Below are 19,292 nucleotides of genomic sequence, written 5' to 3'. Positions count from 1 at the left end.
CAGGATTCTTCCTCAATAAGGTAAAGTTTTCCTTGCATCCATACAGTTTAATACTCACCTGCAGTTGCATATGTATAGTTTAATCTGTGGTGGTTTGAGTTCTTTTTCTCACAGGTAGTTGTATGCATTTACATTTTGGAACGAGTTTAAGCTGGCTGAAGTTTTTGGCAGTTGCCTAATTTTCATTTCCTCCTGTCGGTGGAAAAAAAGCCTGTCTGGCTGCTGGAGAGCTCCCTCGTGTGGTGCATTTTCTGGAGCCCTGAGCGAGTATTTCTGGTCAGAGGCACGTAGCTGAAACTTTACCTGCCCTATCTGTTACTGATAATGCTGTGCAGAAAAGGAAAGAAGCCAAGACAGCAGTTGCTAGAAATATTTTCTCCTTGGCTGTCCACCCTTCTCACATAGAAACTTACTAGGTTTGCACGGATGCAAATATAAATTGGTATTTGAGGCTGATACCTATAAATAATAAGAATGAAGTACTCATTTGTGTTCTAGAAAAAAAAAAAAATGCCAGCTATGAGTAATTTTTTTCTTTTTTTTTTTAACCTAAGAAGAGGACTGTCTGTCCTTGTCTATAATGGTTTGGAATCCCTTTGTACTTGGGCTAGTGCTGAATGTGCAGTTTAAAGCAGATGCACTTAGCCCAGCCATCAGCAGCTCCGACCAAACGCACCATTATGGATCCATGCCATAGAAGGATGTGCTCTTACTCAATCACTTTACATTTCAGAACTCAGGAGGAGCACGATAGGCTCGGAAAAAGAACATCAGGACATCCTCCCTTCCCCCACATCCCCACCTCCATCGCTCACCTGGGAATAGATGCAGATCTGCTGTGCCAGGGACTGAAGCAGCAGCCACAGAGCCTGCAAATTTCATATGCAATGCAGTGAAGTCATGGAGATTGGATCCTGTGGCTCTTGGGAGAGAGGCTGAGTCATGCTTTGTGCTACCTCTGCACCCAGGGAGTGCAGAGGATGCTTCTGAGGATGGAGATGATGCGCTGCTTTCTTGTGGCTGGAGTTCAAGGCATGCTGGTGGTTTGTCCAGAGCTAAAGTGAATCATACTATTTTAGAGTGAAATGAGGTAGCAGCTGTAATTGCAGCTATGAAAGCAGCAGTGCTATAAATGAGGTAAAATCACTGAAAAAGTAAGGTGGATTACAGGGGGACATAGTAGGGTTGTTTCTGTGTGTATGTGGGGTCTGAATGGACTATTTAAATTAATTCTAATCAGATCCATAGTGTCTCAGTGAGCAACAGAAAGCTTACTTCATCAAGAAAATAAAGCATCTTGTCACAGATCAGTATCCAGTCAAGAAACAACACATTTATCACAAAATAAACAAGTCCACGCAAGTCAAATGCAGGCACTTTTTGAAAACTGGGGTTGGATTCAGATCCTGTGGACTGACCTGATAAGGAGTTGGGCTTGGTACTTTTATTTTATTTTTTTAAGTTGCAGGAAGAAGTTGACATGCTTATGTGGTTTTTCAATGAAAGTACATGTGAATACCAGTTAATTTAAATAACAGAAACAAGTAAAAGTGGTTATAGAGTCATACCATGGTTTGGATGGGAAGGGACCTTTAAGATCACCTAGTTCCAGCCCCTGCTATCTGCAGGGATGCCTCCCTCTAGACCAGGTTGCTCAAAGCCCCATCCAGCCTGGCCTTGAATGTCAGAATGTAAATGAGAAATTGCCATATGTACACATATATGTGCAAGTTATCTTAAAAACAATCACTTTCAAAGAACTGTTAAAACAGCTTCTAACTGTTACTTGGCATTCGTTGAATCCATGCAGATTTTTTGTACCCAAGTACAGTCGCACAGATCCACGATAACAGAAGTGGACTCTTTTGAATCTGCTTTAACTGAGTAACCGTAGTGTCTGTGTCAATGAAAAATTATACATATATTTTTAAAATAATATTGCATGACTCACAGCAGAAACATTGTTACATTCACTGCCAGTATTTGAACACAATAGCCTCCCTATTTAGAATTGAACTCTCATTGAAATAAAAATTTCTGCATTTGGGCATTTCTGCCTGCAGATGTATCCTGTATGCTCTGGATTTTCCAGAACACGTGCCCACAGCACAAGTATGTGTGCAAGGGCGTATCAGCTGTCGGCATGCCATCAGATAGGCAGCACTGTCTGTATCAGCACACCACACGTCCACCTTTGCAGCGAATGCCTGAACCTCCCAGTCTATTCCTTCTCACTGATGTCACGCCAGGCACTCTCAGAGAATCAAAGATGGATATAAATGGCAGTGATTAGCCAGCCACCACCTATGAACAGAACTGAAGTTCGTCTAACTCAGATACATGCTTCTTTTCAACACATTGGCTGATTATAAACTGGTTTACATACCAGTCTACAACCTAATCCTTTGAGAAGAAAGATTGCAAAGCCTAAGCTAAAATAATGTCAATCGAGTGGCCAACAGCTTGTTTTGTGTGATGAAACTGTTCTCCATTTTTAGGTCGTAGTGCTGTAATATTTACGGCATGGGGCAGCTGGGCAGCACAGTGCCACACACAGCCTTGTGCTCTGCAGCATCTCTGAGGTTCCTGCTACTGCACGTAGGAGAACTTCTACCCCACTTCTGTTACAGAGCTACGTGGCCAAGGAGGGGTAGGAGCTGTAGAACCAGTCTATCTGAACTACTGATTTAAATTTGAGATGGACCTGAATGACAACATCTAACATTCCAACGCAGAATTTGATTTTCCACCCACAGTTCATTTTTGTTCCTTTCTGCGGTTTTGCTGTGGACCAATGTAAAGGTGAGGAGTAGCTTCGAGACTTGAGCTGTAAACTTGGGCTGAGTGTCAGAAATCCAGAAAATCCTGCTGTGATGAGGTTTAGCATCAGTTCTTACCTAAGTACAACTTCCCTTGATTGCAGTGAGTGCTGCTTACGTATGAATTTCAGAAGTATGCCCAAAAATAGGAATGAAGAACATCTTGGCAATAGCTATAATTCCTCTTATTTACTCAAGCAATCCTAGGGCATGATGACATTCTCAGAACTAGCATCCAGTTATATGTATTTTTGGGAAAGAAAAATCAAGACATTCTTCAAACAGAGGATAAGAACTTATTATTCCCCCAGTCTGACTTGTCTCAAATCAGATGAAAGGAAACAGTTTCCAGATTATCTATTTTATAAAAGCAAACGCTTCAGTAAGTCAGATCTTGCTAATGGAAAAGACTTTTGGGGAAGCTATGACATTCCTGGCATTTTGTAGCACTCCTTTCTTTTCCCTGAGCTCCTGGCAGGTTCACAAGAACTGTGCTCTCTGCGTTTCCCTGGGACAGACGAGAAGGGAAACATTTTCCCTTTTCAATGCAGTGTCATTGATATCTTGATGCTGCTTTGAGAAATGTTAACTTGAGCCCAGAGAATGAAACAGACACTCTGACTATGCCCACACCATGTTTGAGGTTATTCTATCCATGTTCACAATGCAGGGAGCTTCTAGACTATTATAGAGATGTCCATACATAGGGATACACTAACGGCATGTCAGAAAAAGAAACCAGAAATGGGGCACTGAAAGCACTTTTGAGTGTGCATTTGTTCAACTTCATATGCACTTAAAGATGTGAGTGTGCAAACCAAAAGCTATCTCCAAGGCACCATCTCAGGCACTGCAGTGTTTGTATGGTTTTGTGACCATATTCCTGGCCAGATCCCAAAGCCAATATTATTCAAGACAAAACACTTTTGCTGTCCTTACTATCATAAGCTGTAGCCTAACAGAGGCTGTTGCAGTCAACTCCAGAGAATAATGTTGCCATAATACTGTTCCCTGTTGTTCTTCAGAAGCCACTCAAAACCTAAATTGTGCTTTCCTCTGTACAGTTTTAGAGTATCCTGCAGATTCTTTAAAATGCAACAGCTAACAGACAACTGTGGGTAAAAGCCAAAGCTAAAGTGTAGGTGTAGATGTGGTGGTTGTGCTTGCCTGCCACCAACATGGCCTTTTACTTGTCACTGTAGGCAGAAGACAGATTCTGGATCCAGTGGATCATCAAGATCTTGGATCTTCCAGCGCTGGCATGTGGTACTGAGGTGCTCCCTTGTGTCTTGCAGATGGTGTGGTGAGCACAGCCAACAAAAGCTAAACATCCCACCTATGTGGCAGAATTTCTGAAGAAGTACATCACAGATGAAGGCATGCACAGATGGTGCAGGCTGCAGCACAGTCCTGTTGGCTGTACGTTGTCCTAGCAGCGATGCTCTTGAGAACAGAGCAGCCCAGGCCCTCCGACCATGTGTGCTGCTGGGCACTGCCAGGAGGATGCACTGCTGGCTTCATGGGGTTGCTCTCCCAGTGCCTTGGCTATGCAGGAACAGTGGGCAGTGGAGAGTTGGGGCTTTTGGCAGTGCATGATATGACAGTATGCTGCAGCTGTACCACAAAATAGAGTTGCAGAAAGACTCCCTAACTTCCTTGTCAAGATATGCTCAGTGCAGGAAGATCCAAGAATACCATTATCATGAAAAGGTTTTTCTGAGCCATAATTGCTTCTGGTAGCCCACATAAACAAATATTGAATCCAAACTATATTTTTCCATGAAGAAGCACTCCCCACTGAAACACAGCACAGACAGCATTGCACAGAACTACATGGTGGTTATGTAATCTTTGCTTGAATCCGGACTGTCTTCATCGACTTCAAAATGTGTCTGCAATCTCTCTTTACCAGCATACGGCTCTCAGCAGGTGTTTTGCCTGAAGAGTTATGCAGCAGTGAGTTGTCTGAGAGTAATCAAGCCAAAGCTCATCATATGGTTTCAATAGAAATCTGTTCCTGATAGTTTAAATATTTTCCAGCTTTAATTAATTAAGTTGAACTGCCTTTACTCAATAAATACCCCGTTATAATTTAATTGCAGATTTACTTTCTTTCCATAACCACTAAATAGCAGTTGGTTTTATGAGTCTTGTTTTAATCCCACACTGATGGAAGTCCATTACACAATAAAATCTGACTTTGCTTCAGACATCTTCTGGTCACTGCATTTTATTTCACATGTCAGTGGTCATAAAGCAGAGAGCTGATCCTGCAACAAGGAGAAAATCCGATACCAAATTAATACACAAGAGCTTAGTACAAGTGTAAGCTGTTGGCTCCGAGAGATGAATTTTGTCAGCCTGGCATTTGCAGTTGGTAGTAGATTTATAACATACACCACCACTCTCAGGAAATAAATCAAAAGCATGGCATGAATAGTATTACTTTTAGCTTTATCTTGTGGCTAGAAGAAATGAGATTCCTGTTACTTTTGTTAGTATCCCTATTTAATTAGGCAGTATGGATGGCAAGGGTGGAAATGACATTTACACGCTAATTGTTTTTAAAAGCTTTGCATTCCCTTCTGTAAATGAATTTTTAAGATAGAAGGGGGAAAGTGCATTTTATTCCTGGACAGTAACAGCACTGTGGGCTGTATGTTATGGCATTAAAGCTACCTGTGTGCTGTCACCATCCACCACTGTGCTGAAATGCAGAGCGAGTTGGCTCCAAGCGGTGCTGGTAGAGGATTCCAGTTTGGGAACTGGTTCTGGTGGGATTACATCAGAATCTGCCTCAGAACTGTGCCTCAGATAAATAACTTTGGACCTTTCTGCCTGTCTTCATCTGTCTGCCTTCATCATGTACATTGTTTTAGACAGAATTTTGTTATTTGCATGCACAGCACTTCAAGCAGCAGCATCATGTCCCCTGACTGAGTGTTCTCTGCAGAACAGGAATAGAAACATCAGAAAATCAAGACAATGTCAGCCAGGGGAGATCCTCTCAGGTGTAAGAAACACGTGGCTACCTCCATTTTGAAGTTGCCTGTTTGGTCCCTGGAAATATTCCAGCTACCCTAAGAGTTGCCCTAACTTGTATCATAACTGTTGTTTCCCATAGGACCTTTCAGAACTAAACATGAGAGGTACTGAAGAACATCTCAGCCACACCTCAGACTGCTTTCCTGCTGGCTGGCATGCTGAAACATCCTTAGCAAATAACTGAGGCATTGCTTCATTGGTTGGGAAGACCCTGCATGGTGACTAGAAGTAAAAGGGGAAAGACAGGGATAGCCAAGGGCTAGAATGTGTCAGTGGAATCTACCAAAAGAGAAATCCCTGGTTCTTATCTCGGGCCTGGCATGAGAGTTCCTCCAGCAAATAACTTCTGTCCTGTATTTAAGACAGGTCTGTTCAAACATAATTCCTTCAGTTATTGCCTATCTTTATTACAGAAGGGTTGCTAACTCTTTGCATAGACACTTGCAAATAGCTACAGTACTTTAACAAGTATTACAGCAAATACAACCACACTCCTGGTGTCCTTCATTGTACAAATCAAAAGCTGGGAAAAATAAAAAAGGACCAGACTTGGTTGGGACACCCCAAATGTGATGCTTTTTCACAACAAGTATTCTGAGTCATCACTTCAGCTTGCAATAACTGCCCACAGTTCTCCATTCTTACAGCCTTTTCCTAAAACAACAACATTCCCATTTCCTCTTTCTCTGCATGTAATCTGGCTAATGTGCTGTTTTCTGACATGATTTATTATTCTGTGTGAGTCCATGAGAAAACAGGAGAGAAAACAAGTTGGAGCAAACTTGTTGTTATCCTGTGATGAGGTACAGCATCAGCATGCTGCTACAAGAGTGCAAATTACTGGGTACATGTGGAGTGTTTTTGAAAATACATCCTGGCCAGCTAGAAGGTTTCACTTCGGTTTTTATCTTCCTCCTTAACAAACAGTACATCACAAGCCCAGCTCTCACCAGGCTGGTTTTTGGGAACGATGTGTATATACTTAGACTTCATGGGAGTTTTATAAGAACAGATATGGTTAGTGCTGAATCACAACATACCTCTCTGGGCAATAAAGCAGAATGAAAATCATACTGAATCATCTACATAGCAAAGAAAAAACTTCTTTAGCTGCTTCATCCCAGAAAATAGGTTCCTCATTAATTACTGATAAACTACCGTGCCAAGCAGGTAATACTGGCAAGGCTGAAATGGAAAAATGATGGTCATGAGATGGAGCAAAACACACCATGGGAGAATGAAATGGCCTGCTCTGATGACTCACATTCAGCTAACCAATCTGAGCATGACACCTTTGAACACTGCAGAAGGCGGAGGAAGTAGATTCTAGAAATAGGCAGAGAAGTAGAGACAGAATACAGAAAACACAAGAGTGAGAGTAGGCAGAAACATGCATATCCAAAGTTACTGGAGTTGCAGAAAGGCAAAGGATTCTGCCAGTAAGTAAGCAGTTGGTCTGTACGTTTTACTTTGAGAGATTCATTTGACTCCAAGGACAATTTTATGTCAGACATCCCTAGTCACTGTCAAGTTCCTAGCTCCATAGCTCCTAGGTAGTGACGGCTGATAAACCTGTCATGCCTGTGTGAAGAACGGAAACTAATTAAACGTTATTTAAACAAAATATTTGAAGTACAAGTATACTATCCTGTGTTTCCTGAAATACCTTATTTGTGCATGTCAGCATCTCTCTGTCTGGAAGTAGAAGAAACAATGTCAAGTTGTGAGGCTGACCAGTTTGGAAGGAATGCCAGGCTGCAGTTTATTCCAGTCAGTGCAACTAAAAGAAATGTTGCATATGCAAATCAGCTGAATGTCTGATTCCACAGTTACACCATTTTCAGTCTGCCTACATGTCAGTAGGAACTTCCAGGGCCTGCAGAGGGAATGCCAAGCAGACCAACCTTGGAGTTGGAGAGGTTATCACCAGGGGTAATCTCCTGAGCTTCACAGAGCATGATGTGCATGCCACATTCCTTACAGTGACATTTTAGGTGCTAGCATTAGTCAAGCCACATCCAGATACTTTATGCCAGGATGAATCATATATTCTGAGCAGTGAACTGGAACCTGCCCTAATTTATATAACTTCTGCAAAGGTGTTGTTGCCTGAAGTGCAGTCTCCTAATGCAAGCCAGCTCTCCCAGTGTCTCTCACACAATCCCCTTTAATGTCTGAGTCAGCCTCTGTGATGTCCTATGGCTGTCCTACTGTGATTAAAAAACAACATCAGTCACAATTACCTCCTTTTGTGAGGAAAAAGAACAGAAATAGACACGTACTGTAACAATGCCCTTGATCAAACCATCCTCCTTTTCCTCCTCCTGTGCAATTGGAGTGCACTGCTGATGCTGCATCCCATTGCCTGCTTGTACCACAAATGTCCACACACGGCCAGTAGGAGAATGATGAAATAGATGAAACCACATATTTTGCATCTTGCATTTTGAAGTCTGCGCAAGTCTCAGTTCGTGCATCATTTCTCCTTTGAAAATTGCAAAGCAAGCATTTTTAGAAGGAATCCTCTGGCAGCACTGTTGGTAAATCCTGTTGCCATTTCTTTAGCCCTGGATTTTTGTGGTCGGACAAAACTTTGCAAAAAAACTGGCTTTTGTAACACTACATAACAGAGAAACTTTGTTCTGATTCATAACATTTGGAATGTGTAAGATAAAAGCCTGACATTACGGGCAAGTTTAAAAGTGAGATACAAGAATCTTTGCTGCTTTCAGAAGTGCATTTCCTGTGTTGTTATTAGTGGTGGCTCCTTGTAACGCTGTCAGTGTGGGTGCTAAGATGTCTTGAACTGGGAAAAGGCACAACCCCCTTTCTGCATGGACCATGGAACAACCATGCTCTCAGGGGCTTCTGTATTTGATTTGGCCCTTCCAGTTTGCAAGGTCTCAAGCTGTTTTGGAGTTGTTTTCATCAAATAAGGCCTGCAGTTGTTCTTTCCACGGTGCCTTCCTGGGAGCAGTTCCTTCAAACCCCACATTAAAAGGAGGAATCTGGATTTTTACAGCTCTAAAAGCAGATTCTTTCACTCCTCCTTGCATCTTTGCCATCCCCTGAGACGTGAAATTAGGCGTCAGTCCCTGCTGGCACATTTGAATACTGCTCCAGCAGCGTGGGCCTGCTCTGTCTGGCCCATCATGGCAGACACTTCCCTCTCTGAGCTTCTCTCTGCTTAACAGACTTCAACCATGCTGTGCCAAGGGCAATGTGCCCGGGTGGGGATCCAGAGGATGGATCCATAGGAGCATGCTCCAGTACGTCCACTTTTGGACATATCATGTAGGCTCATTACACAAGGCTGCTTTGTGCAGTGATAGAGCTGCAGGTATTTGGGCTATGACTTTCTACAGGCTCTTCTCTACTGCCAAAAATGTCATACTTCCTTGTCTGTGGAAAGGATTGCATGGCAGTGTGAACCTTCCTGTTGCCATAAAGAACCACAGAGCTGAATTTCAGCAGGGTTTTTGGGTGAACTTGGCCAAGTGAAGGTATTTCTGTTGGGATCTCATTCACCATCCTGCTTTTTCCATGTAGCAAGATGTGACCTCTCTATACTAACACACATTATGCTGTCTAACGACCACATCCATTTCAGACCTATTTCAAGCTCTGTGAAATGATTTCTATTTGAATATATCATGTTTCAGGATAACAAATACCCCAAATAGAAAATACTACTAAAATAAATGCTAAGTCAAAGATGACTTGTAAAGAATCTTCCTCAATTAAGGAAATTTAATTTCTTTCATACCTTCATGTCCAGTAAAACTCCCAGTCTTCCAACTACACATGGAGCTTTCTAGTCAAACTTTGTAGTTGTAATGTAATAAACAGGAAAAGAACATTTTCTTGCATTAAATATACAGGCAAAAACAATATACAATTTAATTACAGAGCATAAAATACCAACAAAGGAAAATACGAATTTCTACTTCTTTGACGGCTACTCTGTCCTTTGATGCAAACATTTTTTAATGGAATTGATGGCATATTCAGAGCAAGTTCTTTATAAAATGTGAAATTCAATGCTTTAAATAAAGCAAGCAATGTCTTACAGTGAATAAAACAAAGTTGCTGCTTTATGTATACCCTGTATAACAACGATTAAGAGATTCAATGTTACCCAACTATCTTTCTTCTGTTTTGTTACTTCCCATCACTGACATGTTTGCACTCTTTGATGTGAAAACACTTTGGCTTTCAGATTTGAAGGATCAGCTTAATTAGCCAAGCTTGTGAGAGCAATTTGCAAAATTAGAAACTCTTTCCTGTCATGAATAAAGAAATGCATACTTAAGTTTTGGTTGTTTCTTACTTTAAATTGCAAACAGTAAAACTACCATATAGTTAGGGGAAGAATATATTAGAAAAACTTATGTTTCAAGGTTATTAATACTTTATTCTTCTAACTTCTAATCTAATTAAAGATGTGATAACATTAGAGTGCTATCCATCTCCTGCTGGGAGCTTCTGAAACCCTATGACAGTTCAAGGGAAGGTTCATAGCAAGAATAAGTGCTGTGTAAGACGAAATTTTGTTCAAAAAGCAGATGTTTGATTTTTCATCTACTTTCTGTGCAGTATGACAGGTATTTTGTTTTCCATTCCTAGGGGTAAGAATTATTTTAAAATACATAATTCATATATGCAAAGCAGAACTAACGATGTATTAAGCAGCAGTTCAACACTGAACAAAGGCAGAACAAGTCTTTTTCTTTCTTTCAACAAACTTTCAGAGAAAAGCTCTGAACATTTTTCAAAACACACATCATAAAGTTTGCACCGAAATGTGTTGGCTGCAAAGTTTTCATGCCAAAATCAGAGTAAAATATTCACACATGGGTTGTTCAGAAGATTATATATGCAGCATTGGATTCAGTAAAGGGCTGTGTGTGCCTGGGATCAAACAGTGACAATATTCCTCATTATGTTAATCTCTTCTTATGCATAGCTGCCCCGCAAGCAATAGCATTCCATCAGCAAAATTTCCTATAGAAGCACTGCATCATTTTAAGCAGAAAGTACATTTCCAGGGCCAGAATGTGACTGCACCTTAGTATGCAATATAGAAGTCTATGGGAGTCTAAGGAAATTGAAAGCAGTTTTATTCAATATGTTGTAAGGAGAATTTTAAATGCTTGTATTGATGCACCTTGCCCTAATCCTGACCTTCAGCTTTTGGAAGAGATGTTTTAATCGCTTCTCAATTATTTATTACTGAGTGTTGCTGCTGTCTTCTACAAGCTGTTCTGCTTTGTAAATCTTCTAAAACCACAGAGATATGAATTGCATGAACATTAAAAACAATGTGTTAAAACTCTTGAAAACACTTTTGCACAGAAGAGAATTTTACCACCTTTTTAATGGCCTGGCTGCTTGGAGCAGCCAGAGCAGATGTCACTGACCAGCACTTGCTCTGGTCCTTCACAGAGCCATGGGTGTTTAAACTTGAGCCCAGACACAAAGAAAATTGTATTTAAAGGGGATTACTCCTCACCTGGACCTTGCTTCCCTTTCCCGTGTGATCCTAAATAGCTCTGTTCTGGCCTCCTTGGTGTCCCTCTGGTCTTCCAGATGGGGAGTGAGGAAGAACCAGTTTCCCAAGCAATATTAACAAAATAAAACAGCGATCTCTTACCAGTACGTCACCATGTCTTGCAAATGTTTCATGACTTTAATATCAGAATAGCTAGGAGAATTTTCTATTTTCTTTTAAACAGGTAGTAGGACTAGACGTGTTATTTAGTTCAGTCAGAGCTGTTTCTGACTTACAATTTGTTTTTTGCATTCCCCAGTTTTGGAAACTGAGGCCATGACTCCTGAAACTCATGTCAAAAGGTAGTGGTGATAAAAGATTTGGAATTACTTCCTGTCCCCAGAAGTTTGTGTCAGGAGTGTCAAAATGGCATTGAATATGAATGATTAAATGAAGTGTTATGCTGGATGACCATCAGATTTAATGAACTGAACAATGAGGTGCCTTATCACTTCTTTGTGCTGATTTTTCACTCTCATAGAGCACCTTGCCTGCCAGTTAGGGCTTTTGCTACAAGGCAACACCTACACTATGGATAAAGGGTCACAATGAAAGTCTAAGAATAAAATCTTGCCTTAGTGAAAGATATGTATACAGATTTTTTTAACAGAAAGCAAATTTATAATAGAATATCAGTTTTCAGTGAAAACTTTTACGTCCAAAAATACTAGACAAAACATATGAAGCATGCAGAAACACCAATAGCATACTGAAATCAAATCTGCCTTTTAGAAACTCTTTTGCAAAACTGCCATGTTCTATATATACATAATAGCTGTTTAGGAAAGAGAGGAAAACTGGGGACATCTAATCATCTGTCTACACCAAAATTAAATGTATCAGTGACCTTGGTTGTGCTTACAGACAGCCAACTTGTTTATGCTGCATTACCTTAAACATTTCAGGGGAAAGCTGTTTTTAAGCAGTTCCTTTAGATGCTATCATGAATTTGTTGAAGAGGGAAGTATGATCTGCTGTTTAAAGCACAGGACTCTGAGTCAGAATATGCAGATTATGCTCCCTGTGCTGCTAACTACTGACTATGAGGCTTCTTCATCTCTAAATTGGGAAATAATACTTAACTGGTCACAAGGTAATAAGGAGACAAGTCAGTACTGCTTATGACAATTGTAATAACGAAAGCAAAGTTATCAGATGAATACTGACTAAAAAATCCACGAGAAAAAAAGCAAACCACCTGTATGTTTGAAGTTCCGGCAATTTACTCTGAAACAAAGTGAAATTTCTGAGCTGTGTTGGTGGGCGGTTTAGGAATGCAAAATATCGGTGGTTGCATGTGTAAAGCAACATCATCTAAAGGTCACCGGGGTTCCAAAGTAAAAGCATGATCTCATGGCTGCAGTCTCTGCCCTTCCCTGTTCACACCCTTTCCGTGTTTATGACTGTTGCGCAGGGAGGTATTCATGGCCTCCCCACCCTTATATAGGCAGCCACGCATCGTGTAACGCCGTGTGGGCTCACTATACCTCACAAAGTCTTGATGCTGGAAACAAAGGGAGGCAACCCCTTGGCAGGCTCTACCTTGAGACTGATCAGGATCTGAGCTTGTGAGGGTGGAGGTTTTCCCCGGGACTGGAAAATGCCGTCAGTATAAGGCTACCTGGCAGCCTCTGTCCGAGAGATGGCGTGCTCACAAGTGGGCGTGGGCAATAAAATCTGGGGAGAGAAAGCAGTAAGGAAGTCACATACCAAGATAGGAGTAAGGTGGGACAGCTTACTCACTATACTCATTGTATGATAAAATTCCCTCCATTTTAAATTTAAAATTCTGTCAACTACATTTTGCTATATTTTGCTACAAGAAACTGAAGGAGGAAGAAAGTTAGCTGTGTTGCAGCTGAAACCAGGACAGGTATCTGCTGTGTGTGGGCAGCACCAATACACAGACATACATACATATGTATACCACATACAATATATACAGAGAGGAATTTTTGTGAGCGTAAGTTTGCAGTAGAAGGAAGGTGGCAGGGCTGTAAGCAGCCGCCTCACCGCACTGCCCCAGCACACAGCAGCAGCAGAACGTATTGCTCCTCCTTCCCCACTGCCCCACAGCTGCAGGAGGACCGCACAGCAGCTCAAGCCTCATAGGCTGCCTTGCCTGCTTGGCTGAGCCATGCTGTCTGAGTCTGCAGAAAGCAAGCTGCGTGCCTGACATATCTGTGCCCACAGAAACCGTGAAACTGCCTTCTGGTGCCAGCAGAGATTTCACAGAATCACGGCAGATCTGAGGCAGGCAGGGCCTCCAGGTCAATGTGGCACAGCCCCTGCTCCAGCAGGGACACCCAGAGCATGGTGTCTAGGCTTTTGGAGGTCTCCAAAACTGAAAAATGGTTTTAAGTTGAGAGACTGTATGTCGGGGGAAGTTCTTTACTACGAGAGTGGTGAGGTGCTGGAACAGGCTGCCCAGAGAGGTTGTGGATGCCCCGTCCCTGGAGGTGTTCAAGGCCAGATTAGATGGGCCCCTGGGCAGCCTGGTCTAGTGTGAAATGGGGAGGTCAGTGGCCCTGCATGTGGCAGGGGGTTGGAGATTCATGATTCTCGAGGTCCCTTCCAACCCTGGCCATTCTGTGATTCTGTGTGTTTCCAAGGAGACTCTCCAGCCTCTGGGCAGGTTGTGCCAGCGCCCCATCACCCACACAGCACAGAGAGCTACCTGGCACTCAGAGGGAGCTCTGTGCTCTGCCTTGTGCCCACGGCCGCTGGTCCTGGTGCTGGGCAGAGCCTGTCTCCGTCCTCTGCATGGCCTCTCTTCAGTGATCCCTGAGCCTGAGTAACCCGGGCTGAGAACGCACTGTTCTTTCAGCTGCTCCTCACAGGAGAGGTGCTCCAGGCCCTCCACCATCTCCGCGGCCGTTCAATCCCAGCGCTTGCCACGAAGAACTAACGTTCCAACTTATTTTTAGGTTGGATACTGGGAAAAATCTCTTCTCCCAGCGGTGACGCAGTGGCACAGCCGCCCGGGCAGGCGGTGCAATCGCCGTCTCTGGAAGCGGCTGAGAACCGCGTTGGCGCGGCGCTGAGGGACGCGCTGTGAGACGGGGGTGCAGAGCCGGCGATCGGACGAGATGATCCGAGAGCTCTTTTCCTGCCTTCGCGATTCCGTGATCCCACACATCAGTTCTTAGGGTGTTCTCGGTACCCTTCGCATCTCCCTGCTCTCCCAAGCTGCTGGGCTCATCCCCACTCCCCCCCCCAGCACTCAGCGCCCCACACGCAGCCGCAGCGGCTCCGAGCGGTCACAGCGATCGGCGTGGGCTGTGCGTGAGGCGGGGAAAGCGGGTGGGGGTGGCGTGCGTGCGTACGTGACGTCGCTGCGTCGGGAGCGCGCGACGATCCCGGAAGTGCGCGGCGGTGCAGGAGCGGGCCGGCAGGCCGGGTGCGGGGCTCGGCTGAGGCGTGAAGTGAGCGCGAAGCGGTGTGAACTGAGCTGAGCGCCGCCCGCCGTCCCGCGCTGGCCATGACGAACTTCATCTCGGTGCAGCTGAAGAAGGCCTCGGAGGTGGATCTGGCCAAGCCGCTCTGCAAGTTCATTCAGCAGAGCTACCCGAGCGGCGACGCCCAGGCCGAGCACTGCCGCGCCGCCGAGGAGCTCAGCAAGCTGCGCAAGAGCGCCTTGGGCCGCCCGCTCGATAAGCACGAGAGCGCGCTCGAAACCCTCCTTAGGTAGGGCCGGGGCGGCCGCGCCTCTCCTCCCGTGTCGGTACTCGGGGGCGCGGTGCGGGCGGGGCCGTCGGGAAGCGGCCGGGGCCGTCGGGCCGGCTCTGGAGGCACGCGGGCTGCGCCTCGGGCGGGCGCCTGGTTGCTCGGGAGCCTGGACTGGGAGTAATGTGCGGCCCTCGGTTCTCCCAGCTTCCCCTTCCGAGTGTGGGTAGTAGGAGCTGAGTAAACGCCGTTGGCTTTACGGGACGTACCTTCCGTTCCAGCGTTGGTACTGGAACAGCTGCCCAGAGAGGTTGTGGATGCCCCGTCCCTGGAGGTGTTCAAGGCCAGATTGGATGGGGCCTTGGGCAGTCTGGTCTAGTATTAAATGTGGAGGTTGGTGGCCCTGCATATAGCAGGGGGGGGTTGGAGATTCATGATCCTTCAGGTCCCTTCCAACCCCAGCCATTCTGTGATTATGTTATATATCGCTGCCTCTGATGGCTTCTCTTCAGCTCCCCTCACACTCCCGACCCTGTTCAGTAGCTGTTCAGCAGCTTCTAAGTGTATTTGCAGAGTCACTGCCTTATTTCTGTGCTTGACGCTTTCAGTTTGCTAAAAGGAGGTTTTGCTAAGAGGAAGCAAAGGGGTGCCTTGTGCTGGATCTGCTGTAGGTTGGATAAGTTTCAATCTGCCTAGTAAACGGTATAAGCGCTGCTTTGGGACCCGCAGATCTGTCACCTACAAAAATGCTCACCCTTTTACATCTCTGTAGTGCCGATGCATCACAGCATTGCTGTGCTGTGGTAATCCTGCTGCTCTCCTGCGTGGGAAACATTTCAAGCTCAGCTATTTGTAGCTCTAATCGCTGAAGGCACTGTGATTAACTCAGTGATGAACACTAAGCACAGGCTTCAGTCTTCATAGTTAGAATCGAAGATTCAATGAGTTTTTAGCATTAAGACTTTTAAAGAGAAAATCAAGTAGGGGGATTTCCTAGTGCACAGAAAAATGATAGCCACAAGCTTGATGTGCTTCTGCACTGTTGTCAAGAGGAAACATATCTTATGTTCCCTGGGTTTTTTTTATAAGCTGTGAAAGGAATGGAAAAGATACATGACACAGAAGATAGTTTCTGTTTTTTGTTGTTTAAGAGCTTATCAAGCCCACACTGGGTGTTTGGGCTATAAAAACTAAGTGTTTTATGGTATCTCTGCAGCTTCCTGTTTTATTCTTGATTATTGCTCTGTGTGCTTTTGAGGGCATTACTGTGCATGCCTTTTGAAGGTCGGGGAAATAAACAAGCATCTATGAACAGAAAGATTGACTCAGCCAAGTTGAAGGGTGTGACGTCCCCTTCCGCAGAACACTGCAATCGAGCTCCCTTTTCTGATTGTGTCAGTCAGGTTTGTGATTAATTTCTTACCTGAAATCCCTGTTTAGCCCAGATCTGTCACATGACCTCACCTTGTCTAACAACTGCTGAATGGAGAAAGTGCTGCCATATCTCCTCAGTTCTGTTCTTTCTCTTCCTCAGTTCTAGAATATAAGAGGCATATGTGGCTCTTTCTCCGGTTTGAAACTTGAAAATGGGCTCAGCACGAGGTCAGATGAACCTCAGAGCTGGAACAAAAGAAGGTAGGAGGAGTATGGCTGAAAGCCAACGGCTGAGGGAAACCTCCCTCTTTCAGAGCCAGGTCATTATGTTAATTGAAGCCATACTATCCAACTACCTCAGGAATTATGAAGAGAAACTGATCGCAATTGCATAATTAGCCAATTTTCAAGTCAGTTCCATATGCAGAGATCTGTTCTCACTGTCCGTCAGCAGATGACTTTAATTTGCCCGGGTGCTGTTGCAGCAGTCAGAAGTTGAGCATGGTTTCACGCTGCTGCATTATGTGTAAGTCATGTCCTCTTCTCCAGCACTTCTGTCAAGGCCTCCACTCATAAAACACCTGCATTCATGATGCTGCTGCTTGAGAATGTTCCTTTTATAGTGGAAGTTATGTGAGTTATGATGGTCTGAATTATCTGTACGTTCAGAATCTATGACCAAAATCTCTTCGTATTTACTTCAGTCTTAGTCATGGAAACAGAATAGAACAGGCATAAAACCTACATGAGAAATAAAACAGTCAAAATTTGTTTCCTGTCTTTAACAATACATTTTTTTATCTATGTCTGACTGTTTATATCTATTCCAGTTACTGGAAAATAAGTTCTTATTCTGTAAGAATATTCTGCTATATAGACTCAGTTCCGGAAGGTGCCAGCAGCTGCTGACAAGTTGGAACAGAAGCATCCAGCTGAGCTTTGCTGGAAGGAGCCCAAACTTCTGACTGCCATGAGAAAGCTCTCATCCCTTCCCAGCTCCTGCTATCTGGTTCTTACTGTTGGAGCCGCGTGAAGTCTTGTGTTTCAGTTAACAGCTTTAACAAGGTTTAACCATGTTAAAGCTGGATTTTACACTTGCCGTGTTTAAAATGGGTTTGTTAGTAAAGCAAAGTTGGAAGAGCAACCGCAGTGTGCGTTCGCTTCTTTGTGACATTTTAGACCATAGAATCATAGAGTGGTCTGGGTTGAAAAGGCCCACAATGCTCATCCAGTTCCAACCCCCTGCTGTGTGCAGGTCGCCAACCAGCAGACCAGGCTGCCCAGAGCCACATCCAGCCTGGCCTTGAATGCCTCCAGGGATGGGGCATCCACAGCCTCCCTGGGCAACCTGTTCCAGTGCCTCACCACCCTCTAAGTGGAAAAACTTCCTCCTAATATCTAACCTAAACCTCCCGTTTCAGTTTAAAACCGTTCTCCCTTGTCGTATCACTATCAACCCTGGTAAACAGTCGTTAATTCGTGTTTCTTAGTAGAGCACTGCAGGCTCCTTGGATGTTAAGAAATGAGGGTATAATCTTCTGCTAACAAGTCTAGAGCTGTCCCCTGTTTTTCAGTCTTTCCCCTTGTTTCGCTGCTTAGTTACTGCACATTTTTTCTTTTGGAGAAGAAATACACTCGCTTGTGGCTCCATTACCTAGATAAACCCTGAACAAAAGCGTTGATAGCAGGTGGTAGGCTGTGTTTGTGTGGCTGATGAATGCGAGTGCTTCTTGGAGAAGTACTTGAGGCACCCGGTGAGAAGGGGGGAAAATGTAAGTGGGAAGGACTGCTGCCTGCCTCCAGGCTTTGTGTTCTGTGAGAATCGAGTGCTCGGAAAGTGAGGTCGGTGAGCTTTTGGACACGTGTTTCTCCTTAAATCCTGTCGTACCGAATCTGATGTAGTGCTCTTAGCCTAATAATAGCTTCAAGGGGTTCCCCGCTTCCTCTCTTAATTCTAAAGATAACCAGGACTCCATTTTTGTTCCCTGGAGCTTTGGGGCGGTAGTATGAGCTTAATTGGTTTTGTTTTTCTAACAACCCTTGCAGATTTGTGTGTGTGCAAGCAGGGCTTCATTTTGAGTGGTCAGATTCTATGGAGGCTGAAGGCTGCAGCTCTGGTTTCCAGCTGTGGGTTCAGAACTCCAGCTCTTATCTGGGAGAGTGGGCAGATCTTGGCCTCTTTTAGCTTCTTTTGAAGGAGATTTTACTTTGTGATTGTCTGAAGGAGAAAGGGGAGTTGAGCTTAATGCATAAATCATATAGTTACATTTCGATTGAATGGTAATTAGACCTCGATTTTCAGCTCATTTGGCTGCTGGTACTCATTTCTGTAAGGATTTGGGAGCCTGTAATGCCCGCTTTAGTGCAAGAGCCCTGCACTTTGAGCTAGGTCTGGGTTGCTCACATCTGTTGTACTTTTGTTGCTATAGCTGGAACTCTGGCACACATTGATAGGTCTGTGTGACTTTCTTTAATCCCTCACCTTAGCACAGCCAAATGTGCAGTGCCCATCTGTGTTGCACAGCAACTTCAGATCTTAGTATCTGGACTAGTTAGAAATTACTGTAACTTTGTTTTAAATGGTTGACACCTTTATGTCAACCCTTAGCCTTTGCTGTGTTACTGACTCAAGTATCAGATGTTGTGTTTCCTTTAATGGTTTCCGTCTTTGTGCTGTACTGCTTGCTTGCTGTTTTCTAGTTGGTGTCTTCTTACCCTTATCATTATGTTTAGTCACCGCTAAGCAAAAGTGTTGGGTTTTTGTTGTGGGGGAGGAAGGTCTGCAGAGTTTTAAAGAGACCTGAGTCTTGAATAGGATTTCAGGTTCTTTAGTAAGA

General features: G+C 44.0%; 1 protein-coding gene and 1 long non-coding RNA gene across 3 annotated transcripts in view; one reads left to right on the top strand and one right to left on the bottom strand.

Moving 5' to 3' along the window:
- Positions 1–1,648: 1,648 nt before the first annotated feature.
- On the bottom strand, positions 1,649–14,640 carry LOC122159595. The gene is made up of 3 exons (XR_006168565.1): positions 14,093–14,640; positions 8,147–13,092; positions 1,649–5,089 (listed from the first exon to the last, which is right to left on the bottom strand). It is a non-coding gene; the product is annotated as an uncharacterized LOC122159595 (long non-coding RNA).
- Positions 14,641–14,811: 171 nt separating this feature from the next.
- The window catches only part of LOC122159322 (programmed cell death 6 interacting protein), a 33,341-nt gene continuing 28,860 nt past the window's right edge, over positions 14,812–19,292 (top strand). Inside the window, exon 1 of one of the 2 annotated variants that reach the window (XM_042816809.1) lies at positions 14,812–15,102. In XM_042816809.1, the coding sequence (XP_042672743.1) occupies positions 14,897–15,102 (206 nt within the window). In that variant the 5' untranslated portion in view covers positions 14,812–14,896. The remainder of the gene's footprint in view (positions 15,103–19,292) is intronic. The other variant, XM_042816810.1, reaches the window with a different exon arrangement.

Source organism: Centrocercus urophasianus, unplaced genomic scaffold (genome assembly GCF_019232065.1).
Source record: "Centrocercus urophasianus isolate 14NV4802_14NV808 unplaced genomic scaffold, USGS_Curo_1.0 seq_16, whole genome shotgun sequence".
Taxonomy (NCBI): domain Eukaryota; kingdom Metazoa; phylum Chordata; class Aves; order Galliformes; family Phasianidae; genus Centrocercus; species Centrocercus urophasianus.
The sequence above is the reverse complement of the archived record's forward strand: the minus strand, read 5'-3'. Positions and strand labels throughout refer to the sequence as shown.